The 15,489-nt window shown below is 35.0% G+C and overlaps 1 protein-coding gene across 1 annotated transcript in view; it reads left to right on the top strand.

The window, feature by feature from the left end:
• Positions 1-15,489, top strand: part of Morc3 (MORC family CW-type zinc finger 3) — a 47,857-nt gene that overhangs the window by 15,692 nt on the left and 16,676 nt on the right. The window contains exons 2-9 of the mRNA XM_027929260.2: positions 2,318-2,390; positions 4,515-4,647; positions 5,408-5,622; positions 6,287-6,434; positions 7,863-8,010; positions 10,103-10,231; positions 10,438-10,557; positions 14,376-14,473. Coding sequence (XP_027785061.1) covers positions 2,318-2,390; positions 4,515-4,647; positions 5,408-5,622; positions 6,287-6,434; positions 7,863-8,010; positions 10,103-10,231; positions 10,438-10,557; positions 14,376-14,473 — 1,064 coding nt within the window. The remainder of the gene's footprint in view (positions 1-2,317; positions 2,391-4,514; positions 4,648-5,407; positions 5,623-6,286; positions 6,435-7,862; positions 8,011-10,102; positions 10,232-10,437; positions 10,558-14,375; positions 14,474-15,489) is intronic.

Here is a 15,489-nt window from a genome sequence, read left to right as displayed (position 1 = left end):
ATGGGATTACAGGTGTATACCACCAGGCCTGGCTAGTAACTTTCCTTTCTAAAGAGATAGTTTTTAAATAGACACTTAAAATATTTGTTGTCTTCCAGGCATTATTCTAATCACTTATATTTTTAAACAAATATTTAATTTATGTACTGCTTTTAGCAACCTAAGGCTGGCTTTGAACTAGTGATCCTCCTGCCTCAGCCTCCCGAGCTGCTGGGATTACAGGTGTGCGCCACCATGCCAGGTAGAATTCATTTTTTACTGCTGTCCTCTTTGCTTATATGAATCTCTTAAGAATTAAGTGAGAATTGACATTCCTACCATCACACTCTACCTTACATTTAAATTCCTAGTATAGTAGCATGGACCAGAATACCTTTTTTTTTTGGTACTGGGGATTGAACCCCAGGGGTGCTTAGCTGAGCTACATCCCCAGCCCTTTTAAAAAAATATATTATATTAGAAACAGGGTCTAGCTGAGTTGCTAAGTGCCTCCCCAGCTGCTGGGATTACAGGCATCTGTGCCCCCTCGCCTGGCTCTGAATACCTTTTTTAACTCTAGACCTCACTTCTTATGAATATATGAAATGGAGCAAAAATAGAAGGACTGATCTCATGGTGGTTATGGTGGTTGAACTAGTCTTTGTCTCTTTGTTTGGTATCCAGAAGTTTTATACCCCAAGGCCATGCCTCAGGGTAAAATTTAGAATAGGTGAAGGTTGTTTCATTCTTATATAAATGGTAGAATTGGGACTGAAAGATCTAAGCACTGGCATGTTCTCATGTAGATTAATTTGAGAAAAAGCTTCTTGTACAAGATATAAATCTGGAAATTGATTTTCTTTAGAAATTTATGGTATTGTTCTTAAGAAAGTCTTAATTATATATATTCCATATTTTATAAACATATACCGTAGAAAGTCCGAAGTGCATATTTTCTAATTTGAAAAGCAGTCTTTACAGGATATGATTTTTCAAATGTGTAGTATTTCACCTAATGAGTGGTACTGAGGACTTTGTGGATCATCTGAAAGCAAGTGTGGACAAAGGAAAAATTGACCTTTTTCTGACACCTGGTGGCAGCAACTGAGCATTGTAAATGTCCTTGGCTTGCTTTAGATTTAATCTAGTTTGGGGAACTCTTAACACTTACCATAGTGCTCCCTATTCTTTTTGTTTTTCTTCTTCAAATATGAGTAAATTTGTTCAAAACGAACACAAAAAAGATTGTATGGAAATTCTTTGCATAGTAAAATTTTCAACCCTCAACCTTTTATTATTTATTTATTTATTTAAAAAAATTTAAAAATATTTATTGTTAAGTTTTGGGTAGACACAATATCTTTATTTTACATTTATGTGGTGCTGAGGCTCAAACCCAGTGCCTCGTGCATGCTAGGTGAGCACTGTACCACTGAGCCACAACCCTAGCCCCTCGATCTTTTATTTTTTTTTAAAAAGATTTAAAAATTTTTTGTTGTTGTTGTAGATGGACACAATACCTTTATTTATTTATTTTATGTGGTGCTGCGGATCAAATCCTGTGCCTCACACATGCGAGGCAAGCTCTCTCCCACTGAACCACAATCCCAGCCCCTTAACCTCAACCTTTTAAAACCATATGTACATTTTTATACATTTGCTGTCTACATCATTCAGGAAATTAAGAGAGTTCCTATAGTATGAGGTTAATCGACATATTCTTTAATAAAATAGTATCTTGAAGGGGTTGGGAGTTGTGAATAAAATCAGACTTAAAAGCCTTGGAATAAGAATGGTCTGTTGCATTGGAACTAATATTTGATATTGTTCGAAGAATTTCTAGATGCATACTGTGCCAATGTCACACAATTGTAATGAACCTAAGAGTTATAAACCAAGTCAAAGGGTCCAGTAGTGACTGTTCAAGAGACCATCAGAAAAACCTGTCATGAAGCAAGTTCATTAGATCCAGTACACTAAGGAGACCCTCTCCCACACAATTGTGTTTCAGAGTAGAACGATTAGGATGTTTATAGGATTTTAGGACCTTGGCTGAGTCATTTTAAGGTAGGTCTTGCAAGGCAGGTAGCCGTTGGGGATTGGGCCATTGTGGATGTATACAAGAAGGCAAGGGTTTTGAAACAAGTCTTGATATGTAAGTTGTTTAGTTGGTTTCCAAGAATCTTCTGTGTTGTATTTCCCAGATATATCTTGGAGCTAAGTCATTTTTGTACAGCCTCAGTTTGTTTAACACTAGGACAAATAAATTATATTGGATTTTGTTCTCTTTTAAAAGTAAGATCTAAATTAATTTACATGAATCATTGGTTTGTTTCAGCTTTGCCCGAAGTTTTTACATACAAATTCTACTAGTCATACTTGGCCATTCAGTGCAGTTGCTGAATTAATAGGTATGTAAATTGACATTTCATATATTATCTGTTGCTTGCACTTACAGTTTTAAAACTTTATTGAATAATAATATACGAGTGTACTTCAAAAATTTTTATCTTTAAAATATTAGTAGTAAGGCTTACCTAGCATAACAATTATGCAAAAGGGAGTCAAAATCACTGTTTAATTTTCCTTATAATATTACCCAAGTATTTCATAACATTTAGGATTCAATTTGCTAAGTTTGTACAGTGTTTATATTGAAAACATTTTCATTCTGATTATCAAAGTTAAAAATGAGAATTATGCTTCTCAATATATACTGAGTATATAATAGAGAATGTATATAATATATAGAATGGATTCATTTTTCTGGTGTTACGAAGATTAATATGTTAGATTTGTGATAATAAATTCTTGCTTCATCCAAAAGATAGGATGAGCAGGGTCAAGGATTTTTATATATGTATGTATGTACGTATGTATGTTTTGCTATATGGGGCTTGAACCAAGAACCTTGTACATGCCAAGCAAGCACTCTACCCCAAAGCTACATTCTTGGCCCTCTGTTTTTGTTTTGAGAAAAGGTCTCACTAAATTGTTGAGACTGGCCTCGAACCTGCAGTCCTTCTGCCTCAGCCTTCCTAGTCACTGGATTATAGACGTGAACTACCACATCCAGCTAGGATTTTATTTTAATAGTGTTGTAATGAATATTAAAAGAGGCAGGGTTGCAGTCAGATTTGCATTATGGGGTCATGATTCATGCAGATGAATATTTTTTAGGATTTTAGTATATGTTTTAAAAATATAGTAAAAGGACACTTTATTCTTAGGTATAATTAAATTTCTTATCAAGGAAGGATCCATGTGCAAGGAAAAGAAGGACTTTTTGAACAAGCACTTTTCTTTGTTATAGTTAGGTTTTTCCAAGTATTCCAACTAACACATGTATTTGGGTGATCCCCCCCGCTTCCCCAATTCTTGGAGTGGGTTTGCTTTAACATTGTAGTTCTTATTTTTATGGCATCCTGCTTCCCATGACTTTCATGGCACTGTTTGGGGTATACCCCATTTTAAGTTTTTTTTTTAAATTTTTTTTAGAGAGAGAGAGAGAGAGAGAATTTTAATATTTATTTTTTAGTTTTCGGCGGACACAACATTTTTGTTTGTATGTGGTGCTGAGGATCGAACCTGGGCCGCATGCATGCCAGGCGAGTGCACTACCGCTTGAGCCACATCCCCAGCCCAGCATTTTAAGTTTTTAATAAAATAGTATCTTGAAGGGGTTGGGAGTAAAAAGATTATTTAATTCTAGGCTGCTTTGTAGGCAGATAATTGAAAATATCTATAATACCTATAATAAGGTCTTCAAAATATATTTTGATTGGTTAAGGAATATTCAGATGAATCACCAGTTGATTTAATTTCTGGTACCATTAAAAAATCTTGGGTTGGGGCCGTGGCTCAGAGGTAGAGTGCTTGCCTACTATACATGAGGCACTGGGTCCGTTCCTCAGCACCACATAAAAATAAAATAAAGATGTTGTGTCCACCTGTAACTAAAAAATAAATATTAAAAAAAACTTTTGTTTTTAAATGTATTCCTTTATACTTACATGGTCTAAGAGAAATGAGTTGAGCTAAACAAGGATGTTAAATATACAATAATAGAAATAAAAGCCAAAGAAACTTTTGTTAAACTGACAAGGGCTATGACTGTAGCTTATATATATGAATATGTAGCTTAACAGAAAATGAAATTGACTTTTCATTTATTTAATAAATGTTATGTACCTTCCATGTCAATTCATAGTGCTAGTTGACACTCAATTCTCAGTTTCCCTTATGATAGCCAGGCTGATCCTTCTCTTAATCTTCTCTGGGTTCAGTGATGTTTTACACTAATTTAGTGTGACAGGTACCAGTCTTTGCTCTATACTTAATATGAAGAGCTGTAGAAAGGATTAATTCTGCAGTAGACAATGAATATAGTTTCCTGTTTCCAAACCTTATGAATTCCTAAAAATTGTAGCTTTTAAAGTAGTCCTAAATGTGGTAATCTGTTGCTTGTTAAAGGATTGTTCTAATTGTTCTTTAAAATGCAAACTCAAAATTTCTCAAAACCTTTTGTGTCCCAGATAATGCTTATGATCCTGATGTGAATGCTAAACAGATATGGATTGACAAAACAGTGATAAATGACTGTATATGCTTGACATTCACTGATAATGGGAACGGTATGACATCAGATAAATTACACAAAATGCTAAGGTATGTAAAAATGTGCCACACATCTGAAGATCAAGGCTTTAAGTAGTTAAAAAATTCAATGTGTCATACTTTGTATCCTGTTTTGGTTTTTTTAAACATGAAATTTCATACACTCAGTGTGAGTGATTGCCTTCTGACCATATTTCTATTAAAACTTACCCTGGGCTAACTTTAAATAGATTGAGAGATTGAGAAAGCAGCATAAAGTAGTCCTAAGGTCTTGGGCTATAGGATCAGAGAATAGGATGCCAGTGTGAATCAAATGTGTCTGAAATGGAAACAGACTGTAGTATAGATACAGGGTAGAAGAAAAATTTAGAAGCATAGGCCTTTTGTTATCCCTTAAATGTTATGCTGCCAAAAGGTTTAGTTGATCCCATCATTAATCATATCACAGTAGGCTTGCTGAGAACAAGAGAATCATGAACACTTAGAGGAAGAGATTCATGGGGTAAAATCTTAAGTCCCAGGACCCCAGATTATAACTCGGCCAACTAATTGACCAGATGTGCCGGCAGCGAGCTCCTGTATTAGTACCTGTAATTCTTACACCCCTGTGATATAGATTTGGTTTCCTTTGCTTCAGAGATGGGAAGATACATCAAGATAGATTAAAAGTAATTTGCTCAAGATGATATAGTCAGGAAGGTGAGGCCAGCATTTGGACCCAGGCTTTTTTAACTTGGTATTATACTTGCTGAATTTGAAAAAATTGAAGATTATGAGTGTTTATTTTTTAAATTTTTTCTTTTTCTTTTAGCTTTGGCTTCAGTGACAAAGTCACCATGAATGGTCATGTCCCGGTTGGATTGTATGGGAATGGCTTCAAGTCAGGTTCTATGCGTTTGGGTAAAGATGCAATAGTTTTTACCAAAAATGGAGAAACCATGAGTGTGGGCTTCTTGTCTCAGACCTACTTGGAAGTCATAAAAGCAGAACATGTTGTTGTTCCAATAGTGGCATTCAACAAACACCATATCCTTTTGATTTTGAAATAGAAGCTGTGGTGAAACTGAAAAAAATATTGGGAAGCATTCTACCCTTTTGCCTTTCTTCAGATTCTTGTTTTTTAATCACACCTATTCCAGTTTTTGTCTGTGTCAACTGCCTTTAACCCTATACCTGAAGCTCAGGGTTTGTTCTCTTTATTGGAATTGTGCTATGGAAATCCTGAATGTTAAGGTAGTTACATTTAACGTTAAATTATTTTCAAGGGCTGGGGGGATAGCTTAGTGGTTATTGTGAACCTAACATGAGCGAGACCCTGGGTTTGATCCCCAGCACCATAAAAATAAATAAACAACTTTTTCCATAGCTCTCCTTTTTATTTTAGGTTTATTATGGATTAGTAAAGACTTCTGTGGTATGACTTGAAAATTTTGCTAATGATTATGAAAAGCAAGATAACTTTAGAACAATTTTCTGACACATTGAAATATTGGAAGGCATTAAATTAAATTAGTAATAATATTAATAAACTTAATTTTTATCCTTTCTGATATTCATTTGAAATCAAACTGTCATTTTAAAATTTTGAAAATACTTGAGAAAATATTTTTCTGCTATTTATTAAAGTTAGTTTACATACTATATTTGTGAAAAGCATGTTGGTGATCTGAGTCTTTAACCAAGGACATACGTCAGATGATTAATTTAGCAGAATCAAAAGCAAGCCTTGCTGCGATTCTGGAACATTCTCTGTTTTCTACGGAACAGAAATTACTGGCAGAACTTGATGCTATTATGGGTAAGAAGGGGACAAGGATCATCATTTGGAATCTTAGAAGGTAAATGTAGACCCCAGCTAGTTGGTGACCATTTGGGAAGTAAAGTACATGTTTAGGGTTGGTTTCATTAAGTACATTCATTATTACACAAAGAAGAAATACATGGAAAGGTAATTTTGGTATAGTCAATGATTTATCTTTCTCAGGATATTTTACTGAAGTCACTTTGGCTTCAAATTTGAAATACTAGAAAAGAATTCCTGTTTATGCCACTCAATCTCCATTAGCACTCTATTTTCAATCATTCTGCCTCTCTTCTCAAAAAAAAAGAAGAAGAAGACAAAAGTCCCAGGAACAAGTTCAGCTTATAGAAATCTTCCATTTTTGTCCATTAAAGCTAAGCATGATCTAGCATCATAGATGAGATTTTTTTGTGTGTGTTGCTAAACTTTATGATTCTTTATCCATTCAAGGATAAAAATATTTGTAAATAAAAGCTTTAAAATTTAAGAACAATTTGTTTCATTGGGATATCTAAAGATATACTGAACCATAGGAATAAAGCACAAATAGCAGTAAGTCTAAAGAACTTTAAAACTGCTTTGAGCCAGGCATGGTGGTGCACACCTGAACTACCAGTGACTTGGGAGGCTGAGGCAGTAGGATCACAAGTTCCGGCTAGCCTAAGCAAACTCAGCAAGACCCTGTCTCAAAATAAAAAATAAAAAGGACGGGGGTGTAGCTCAGTGGTAGAGCACCCCTGGGTTCAGTCCCCAGTACTGAGAGGAAAAAAAAAAGTGTGCTTTTTGATGGTGTGGGGGGGTCATAAATAATAAAATTTGTGCTTTTCTGACTTATTGAATTTCATTTTTCTTTTTTTTTTCTTCTTGCTTTTACTTCCTCGTCCTTCCTCCTGGATTTTTTTTTTCTTTTTTCAGATGTATTTCCATCTGAGGTTTCTGTTAGAGGTTTCAGAAGATCATTGTAGATTTTCATGTGCAGTTCTAAGAAATAATAGAGCTCATATATCCAGTTTTCCTAATGGTAACATCTCACAGTAGTGCTGTTGATCGTGGCAGGATATTGTCATTGATGCAGTCTAAGTAGAGGACACTTTCATCATCACCAGAATCCCTCATGTTGCCTTTTTATAGCCACACCTACATTTTCTTAATAACTGTCAATCTTGTTCTGTCCCCTTTCTATAATTTTTTTTTCATTTCACATAGTGTTATATAAATGAAATCATACAATGTGAAACCTTTTGGCTTTTTTCACTAACGTAATTCTCTTATCGTTTTACATTGCCACCAGCAATGTGTGAGTGGTAGAGTTTCCCTAATCTTTGGAATTCCTTTTCTTTTATACTTGTCCCTCTCATGAAGTCTACTGGGTGTGAGTTTATTTTGTTTTTTTCCTAAGGATAGTATTTGATGCTTATCTTGTCTAAAGTTAAATTTTGCTGCTTTCTGAAAATTACTTTTACAGCTACAAAAATGCGACGGAGTTTGATTTTGAAAAGGATAAATATGACATCAGAATTCCTGAGGATTTAGATGAGGCATCGGGGAAGAAAGGGTACAAGAAGCAAGAAAGAATGGACCAAATTGCCCCTGAGAGTGACTATTCCTTGAGGGTATGTATGCAGCTCTCTTCATGGAAATCAGAAAGTCACGGAGTAAAGGAATTATTAGCAGACTTACAGTACCCCCTGTTTTTCTAAAGGTTGGCAGTGATGTCTATAGGAAAGCATTGCAGAAAGAACTGATATATAAGTTTTCATTGGCCCACTGGTTGTTTCATTTGCTTAGAAAACCTTGTAATTGCAAAATCATCAGATCTAACAGTGCTTAATAGTTTTTACTATGTGCTTAGATTCTTTGAATTGACGTTGTTGGAATCAGCATATTTTATGATGGCTGTACTGATTTTTTAATTTTTTTTTCGTGGTGCTGGGGATTGAACCCAGGGCCTTGTGCATGCTAGGCAAGCACTCTATCTACTGAGCTATATCCCCAGGCCTGTACTGATTATTTTATCAAAAAATACCAAAATGTTTTAAACCATTTTTTTAAAATATTTTTTTTGTTGTAGTTGGACACAATACCTTTATTTTATTTATTTATTTTTATGTGGTGCTGAGGATCGAACCCAGGGCCTCGCATGTGCGAGACAAGTAGTCTACCACTGAGCCACAACCCCAGCCCCTAAACCAATTTTTATAATACTATAGAATACTCACTATACCTTAATTATCATCCTGAAGAGAGTATATATTAATATAGTTTTATGATAAATATCTCTTGAGATTTGACCTTAGAACTGGCTTTGATTTTTTTTTTGTTTTGTTTTGTTGCTGGGGATAAAATCCAGCACGTGCAAGGCAAGCATCAGCCCACAAATGGGTATGTTTCTAGACTGAAGAAATGAAAATCTCAATTTAACAGTGTTGATATAAGAATATTAAATTTCTTAGTATAAGACATGATAATAATGTTTTTGGTACATTTTTATGTGCTAAAATTTTATGTGTTAAAATTATGTAGTAACTAGAAGCTGAGAATCTGTTCGACATTTACATGTTTTACCATGTGGTTTCATAATTATAATCCTATCAATTACTGTAATCTGAAATGTATTATTCCTGTTGCTGTGGGATGCCATAGCTGTTTAAAAAATCTTTCTCAAATATGAACCAGATCCAGAGGCAGCCAGGGGATTTGATTTGAATACACTAGACGTACAGTATTTTAAGATGTTAATTGTGTGTGTGTGTGTATGTGTATGTTTGTGTGTGTATTGGGGATTGAACCCAGGGTCTTGTGTAAGAGGCAAACATTCTACTAACTGAGCTATTAATGAATTTTATAAATGACAAACACCACTTCTTTTGAACTTGGGAATTAGGGAAAAAAAGAAATGGTCAGTTAGGTTTGTATTGAAGCTTTCGTCTTTTCTTTGTGAGTTACTCATGTATTTCCATCTGAGGTTTCTGTTACAGGTTTCAGAAGATCATGTTGTAGGGGCTGGGGTTGTGGCTCAGTGGTAGAGTGCTTGCCTAGCATGCGCTAGGCACATGGGTTCGATCCTCAGCACCACATAAACATAAAATAAAGATATTGTGTCTACCTAAAACTTAAGAATAAAAAAAATATAGATCATGTTGTAACATGTTTTAGGTCTGAAGTTTGGTCAGATTTATTAAGTATCTCAACATTTATATATTAAGAACTGAAAACATACTTTGACCATAGCTCAGTTTTGAAAAAGCGCCATATTTCTCTGTTCTGCTTACGCATTGGTGCATTATTTAGAATTTTTTACTTGTCAAGCCTATATAATTTTCTCTGAATTGTATTAGATCCTGCTCATTATTTTATTTTTGAATTTTAGGTCATTAGATTGTTATCTCCGTATCATTTTTTCTGACCACAGTTTAGTGAAAGTAATCAAATTAGAATAATTGTACCGCTTTGAAATCTATGTTATTGCTGTTACTATTTTTTGACTCTGGGGACTTAATTCAGGGGCCTTGTATATGCTGATAAATACATGGTTTACCATTGAGTTATATACCTCCAGCTCTACAATATGTATTATTTTACAATATGTATGTCTGTTCTTAAAGCAAGGCGATAACTTTCTGTTTAAAGCTACATCAAAATAATGTTGAATAAACCTGTAGATAATTATTTAGAAAGTATCAATATTGTTATGTTTCTTTTAAGGCTTACTGCAGTATATTATATTTAAAGCCAAGAATGCAGATAATCTTACGTGGACAGAAAGTGAAGACACAGCTAGTTTCGAAGAGTCTTGCCTACATTGAACGTGATGTTTATCGACCTAAATTTTTAGTATCCTTTATTGTTTGACGCTGTATAGGCATGTCAATCAAGCATGCACTCCTTTGCCCCTTTTTCCTTTTTTCCTTGATAGGGATTCTAATTCTTTTCAACTTTTCCCTTCTTTATGCACTTCAGAGTTCATTAAAATGAAACAGTGATTTGAGGAGAGTGAGGTGTGTTTTTTTTCTTCTCAGAATTTTCCTTAACATTTTAAGACTAAAACAGTGAGAATTACTTTTGGATTCAACTGCAGAAATAAAGATCATTATGGCATAATGATGTATCACAGAAATAGACTCATCAAAGCTTATGAAAAAGTTGGATGTCAGCTAAGGGTAAGCTTTATATTTTAAAAGAATGGTCTATTTTTAATAAAAATTAGAATAATGTTATTGGGATAAAGGCAAAATTATTTTATAGTGGTTTTGCTCATGATTTTTAGATGCCAGTCTCTTAAAAATAATATTAGTATTACATTTTAATTTTGTATTAATTTCTCATTTGATCCTGAACAGTCCTGTAAGGGGAGTTAGGATATTTATTTTGCTCCTACTTTATAGATAAGAAAATTGGGGCTAATAAATAGGATGTGCAGTTTGCCCAAGATCTAACAGTGAGTGTGGATCTCAGCCATAGATGCTCTTCTTTTGCCTGCATTTGATATGGGATCAGTGATTTTATTCTTACTGGAATGACACTGGTTAGATTTTATTAATGTTGACTGAAATAGCCTGAAAAATAGTATCTGATAGGCTATATCTTTTTAGGAGATAATTCCTAAATATATTGGGACTGTCCTCTTAAAAACTTTCCATTGTTGTAGAATTCACGTTAAGATGATGAGCTAGTTCACTATGTCTGTCTGTCCTGTACATATTTACATAGGCATTTTTTAGGGTGTGTGTGTAGCATTTTCTACGAATTCAATAATTTGAGGTTTGTAGAAACTCAATAATGAAAATAATTCTAAAAATCAACTTTGTTAAAAAAATATTTGGGGGGTGGGGTACTGGGGATTGAACTCAGGGGCACTTGGCCACTGAGCCACATCCCCCCAGCCCTATTTTGTATTTTATTTAGAGACAGAGTCTCACTGGGTTGCTTAGTGCCTTGCTTTTGCTGATGCTGCCTCCCGAGCTGCTGGGATTACAGGCATGCACCTCCGCACCCGGGGAAAAAAGTTTTTCAGGCTAGGTGTATATTTTGCTGGGGTGGTGCTGCACCCCTGTAATCCCAGCAACTCAAGAGGCTGAGACGGGAGGATCACAAGTTTTAGGCCAGCCTAAGCAAATTAGTGAGAGTCTGCCTTATACACAAAAAGGCTAGCTCTTTTTTTATTTTTTACTTTTTAAAAATATTTATTTATTTAGTTATCGGCATACACAACATCTTTGTTGGTATGTGGTGCTGAGGATCGAACCCGGGCCGCACGCATGCCAGACGACCGCGCTACCGCTTGAGCCACATCCCCAGCCCCTCTTTTTTTTTTTTTTTTAGTTCTCTGTTTTTTGTTTTCTGTTCATCTTTATTCTAAATCCTTTGTAGAATGTTGTAAGCTCTACACAGTATAATCATGTGGATTTATCTTGAATGCTATTTGAATAGGTTGGAACTCTGCTTCACCTATTTTCATGGCATGAGCCCAGAATAGTAGCATTTTTGCAGAAGTATGTGAAAACTTTGTTGGGCTTTTCTTTGTAATTGTTAATTTCATTTGAAAATTAATGCAAAAATCTGGCAATTGTGATATGAGATATAAATGACATTTACTTAAAATGCTAATTTTCATTTGCAATTAAAATACTAGTTGCTAGGAATATTCTATAATGTGCTATTTAAGTTAATAAATTTCATTGGTAGTTAGAAATGCATTTTTGATAATATGCCTTATTTCTCTAGTGCTTTGGGATTCAAAAAAAATAATCTATCTGCTATAGAATATAAATTCTTTTTCTTTTGTCATTTATGAATTTTACTTCATAGGATACAGGGCCCATTTTGCAAACACAGTTAAATTTGCATCATGGAGGCTGGGGATATAGCTCAAGTTGGTACAGTGCTTGCCTCGCATGTACAAGGTTCAGTCCCCAACACCACAAAAATAAATTTTTTTTGCATCATGTACAGTTTCTAGTTTCTAGTTCAGCGTTCAGTTTTACCTTGTAAAATTAGGCTTTTAGAACAAACATTTAATGTTTGTCTTTACCAGATGGTGGAGTGGGCCAAAATGCAGATGCTCAGACTTACCATGCTAGGTGTTCAGCAGAAAATTATGATGAGGCACAGAGCATGCCCTCAGCTCAGTTTGAGGAATATCCTTAGACCATCAAAAAGTCTTTCTGAAGACTGATGATGAGATGTCTCCATTGACTTCACTGCCTTATAAAGTCTGGGAAGGGCTCTCCAGGCAGAGCAAGCTTCTGCAAAGGAAGGGGAAGAAGTTTCTGAGAGTGTAACATCATGAAGAACAACTTGTGTGGCTGAACCATATTGTAATTGGGGAACAAAGTAATTGGAAAGACAGGAAGATGAAGCTGGAAAGAAGGATGACAAGAACTACAAATGAAAGGGGTCTTGTTATGACCGTGGTTTACTGGTGGTCTGAAATGAAGAACCATTGATGTTTTTTGTTGTTGTTTGGATTTTTTGTGGCACTAGGGATTGAACCCAGGGTTTTATACATGTTAGGCAAGTTCTCTACCACAGAACCCTTTCTCCAAACCCCCTTCCCTCACCACTTTTTAAAAAAATTTATTTTTGAGAAAGGGTCTCGCTAAGTTGCCTAGGCTGACCTTTGAAGTTGTGATCTTCCTGCTTTAATTCTCAAAGCTAGGATTACAGGCATGCAATACCTTGCCTGTCTCCACTATTGACTGTACTAGGGCTCAAATCCAGGGTCTCATGCATGCTAGGCAAATCACTGAGCCACATCCTTAGACCCCACTGATGGCTCTGAACAGAGCAGAATTGTGATTAGATTTACATGGTTTAATGAATAACTTTACAAAAATTTTTATTTTATAAGTTACATATTCTTCCATTTCCATTTGTAAGTAGACTCAGAAATAAGCTATAATTGTGAACAAAATATACTTGTTAATAGCATGTAAATATCAGAATTCAACAGTTAATTTGAATTGATTAATTTTAGCTAGTATAGTTTCAAAAAATAACTGGTGTGCTGGGCGTGGTGATGTGCGCCTGTAATCCCAGCAGCTCGGGAGGCTGAGGCAGGAGGATTATGAGTTCAAAGCCAGCCTCAGCAAAAGCAAGGCATTAAGAAACTCAGACCCTGTCTCTAAAGAAAATACAAAATAGGGATGGAGATGTGGCTCAGTAGTTGAGTGCCCCTGAGTTCAATCCCTGGTTACACCCCCGTCTGCCCCAAATAACTGGTGCAAGTGACCTAAGTTTTTATTTCATCATATTGGCAACTGGTTACATTTTTATTTTTGTTTTTGTTTGACATGGGGTTTCTCTGTTATCCTCCTGTCTCAGTCTCCCAAATGCTGGGACTGAGGACTTCACAGACTATATATGCCAGAATTTTTGCTAGGCATTGCAGATACTGAGATGAGATGCTTCTTCTTCTTCTTCTTCTTTTTTTTTTTTTTAATGAGTTACCTCTTGTTTCTCCTGTCTTAAGAAATTGCATCCTGGGCTGGAGATGTGGCTCAAGCGGTAGCATGCTCGCCTGGCATGCATGCAGCCCGGGTTCGATCCTCAGCACCACATACAAACAAAGATGTTGTGTCCGCCGAAAAATAAAAATAAATAAATAAATAAATATTAAAGATTCTCTCTCTCTCTCTCTCTCTCTCTCTCTCTCTCTCTCTCTCTCTCTTAAAAAAAAAAAAGGAAAAGAAAAAGAAATTGCATCCTGGTTGTGGTAGTTCTTTTTTCCTTGTATAAATTTGGCGATGATAATACTTGTATAAATGTATAGTTGGAATGCATTTAGAGAAAAGCTTTAATACATTTAGTAATTAACTCCCAGAAAAATAAAATAAAAATGAAAATATTCAGTCTAAATTTCATGAGACTCATGTGAGTATAGATTAATGATTTTTTAAAAACAAATTTTGAATCTTTAAGAGTACTTTGAGCACAATGTGTTATGCTTAATGTGCTGATTTTATTTTATTATTTTCAGGCAAACAACATGGGTGTTGGAGTAGTTGGAATTATAGAATGTAACTTCCTTAAGCCAACTCATAATAAGCAAGATTTTGACTATACTAATGAGTACAGGTATGTTACATATTTAAATTATTGACTGAGATTTTTGGAAATGGATTACTAAGAAATCCGGGATTTTCTTTATTTTTTATGAATCACAGAAGTAGATCTCATCAGTAAAGATAGTAGAATACACTTGGAATGGATTAGAATTTATAGGATGGAAGAAAATAGCTAAATGCCTTTTCTGTGTAAGCACCTCACCCACCCATTTACCTGAAAGTTCTATAATGTAGTATTAATTTTGTAAAATGAAATCTAAAAATATCCATGTTATGGCAAGAAATTTAGATGAGGAGAAAGTTTTGAAAATATTTACAAAATAAGTGAGGGGCTGGGGATATAGCTCAGTTGGTAGAGTATTTGCCTAGCATGCCTAAGGCCCTGGATTCAATCCCCAGCACCACCCCCCAAAAAAACCCAAAAATCAAAAATTAACAACACCACCACAGTCAAAATAAGAATTCAATAATTTTAAGTAGGTAGCAAGAAGGCCTGGCCATTCCTGATCTCTAGAAGGTGCCTGGTGTTGCTGGAGTGGGCTGTTAGTGGGAGAAGCATGGCCTGAAGCCACAGCTCTAGCTCCTCTGTGAGTACAGTGCTCCACCCAAACAACAGCAGAGTACAGAACATGGATGGGATTTGGAGCTGAAAAACAATAAACAAATAATGTTATAATCAAAAAGTCAAATGATTGTTGTTTAATAAGATTAACAGAATCTATAAGTATCTGGCAAGACTAAGGGAAAAAAATAAGAACATATGAATCATCAGTATGGGAAGTGAAAAGGAAGACACTGTAGGTCCTATAGGCATAAAAACATTGAAAGGATAGCTTGAACAAGTTTTCACTATTTTTATGGACATACTCCTTTGAAATTGAATCATTGCTTAGAAAACTTCCCATATATTAAATTCAAACATTTAAGGAAGAAGTAGTATCAGTCATACACAAACTCTTCTAAAGATATCCTGAGGTCACATAATCTGGACAATAAGCTCAAGACATTATAAGAAAGGAAATGTAT

This window comes from Marmota flaviventris, chromosome 8 (assembly GCF_047511675.1).
Source record: "Marmota flaviventris isolate mMarFla1 chromosome 8, mMarFla1.hap1, whole genome shotgun sequence".
Classification (NCBI taxonomy): Eukaryota; Metazoa; Chordata; class Mammalia; order Rodentia; family Sciuridae; genus Marmota; species Marmota flaviventris.
This window is presented reverse-complemented; position numbering and strand designations above follow the sequence as displayed.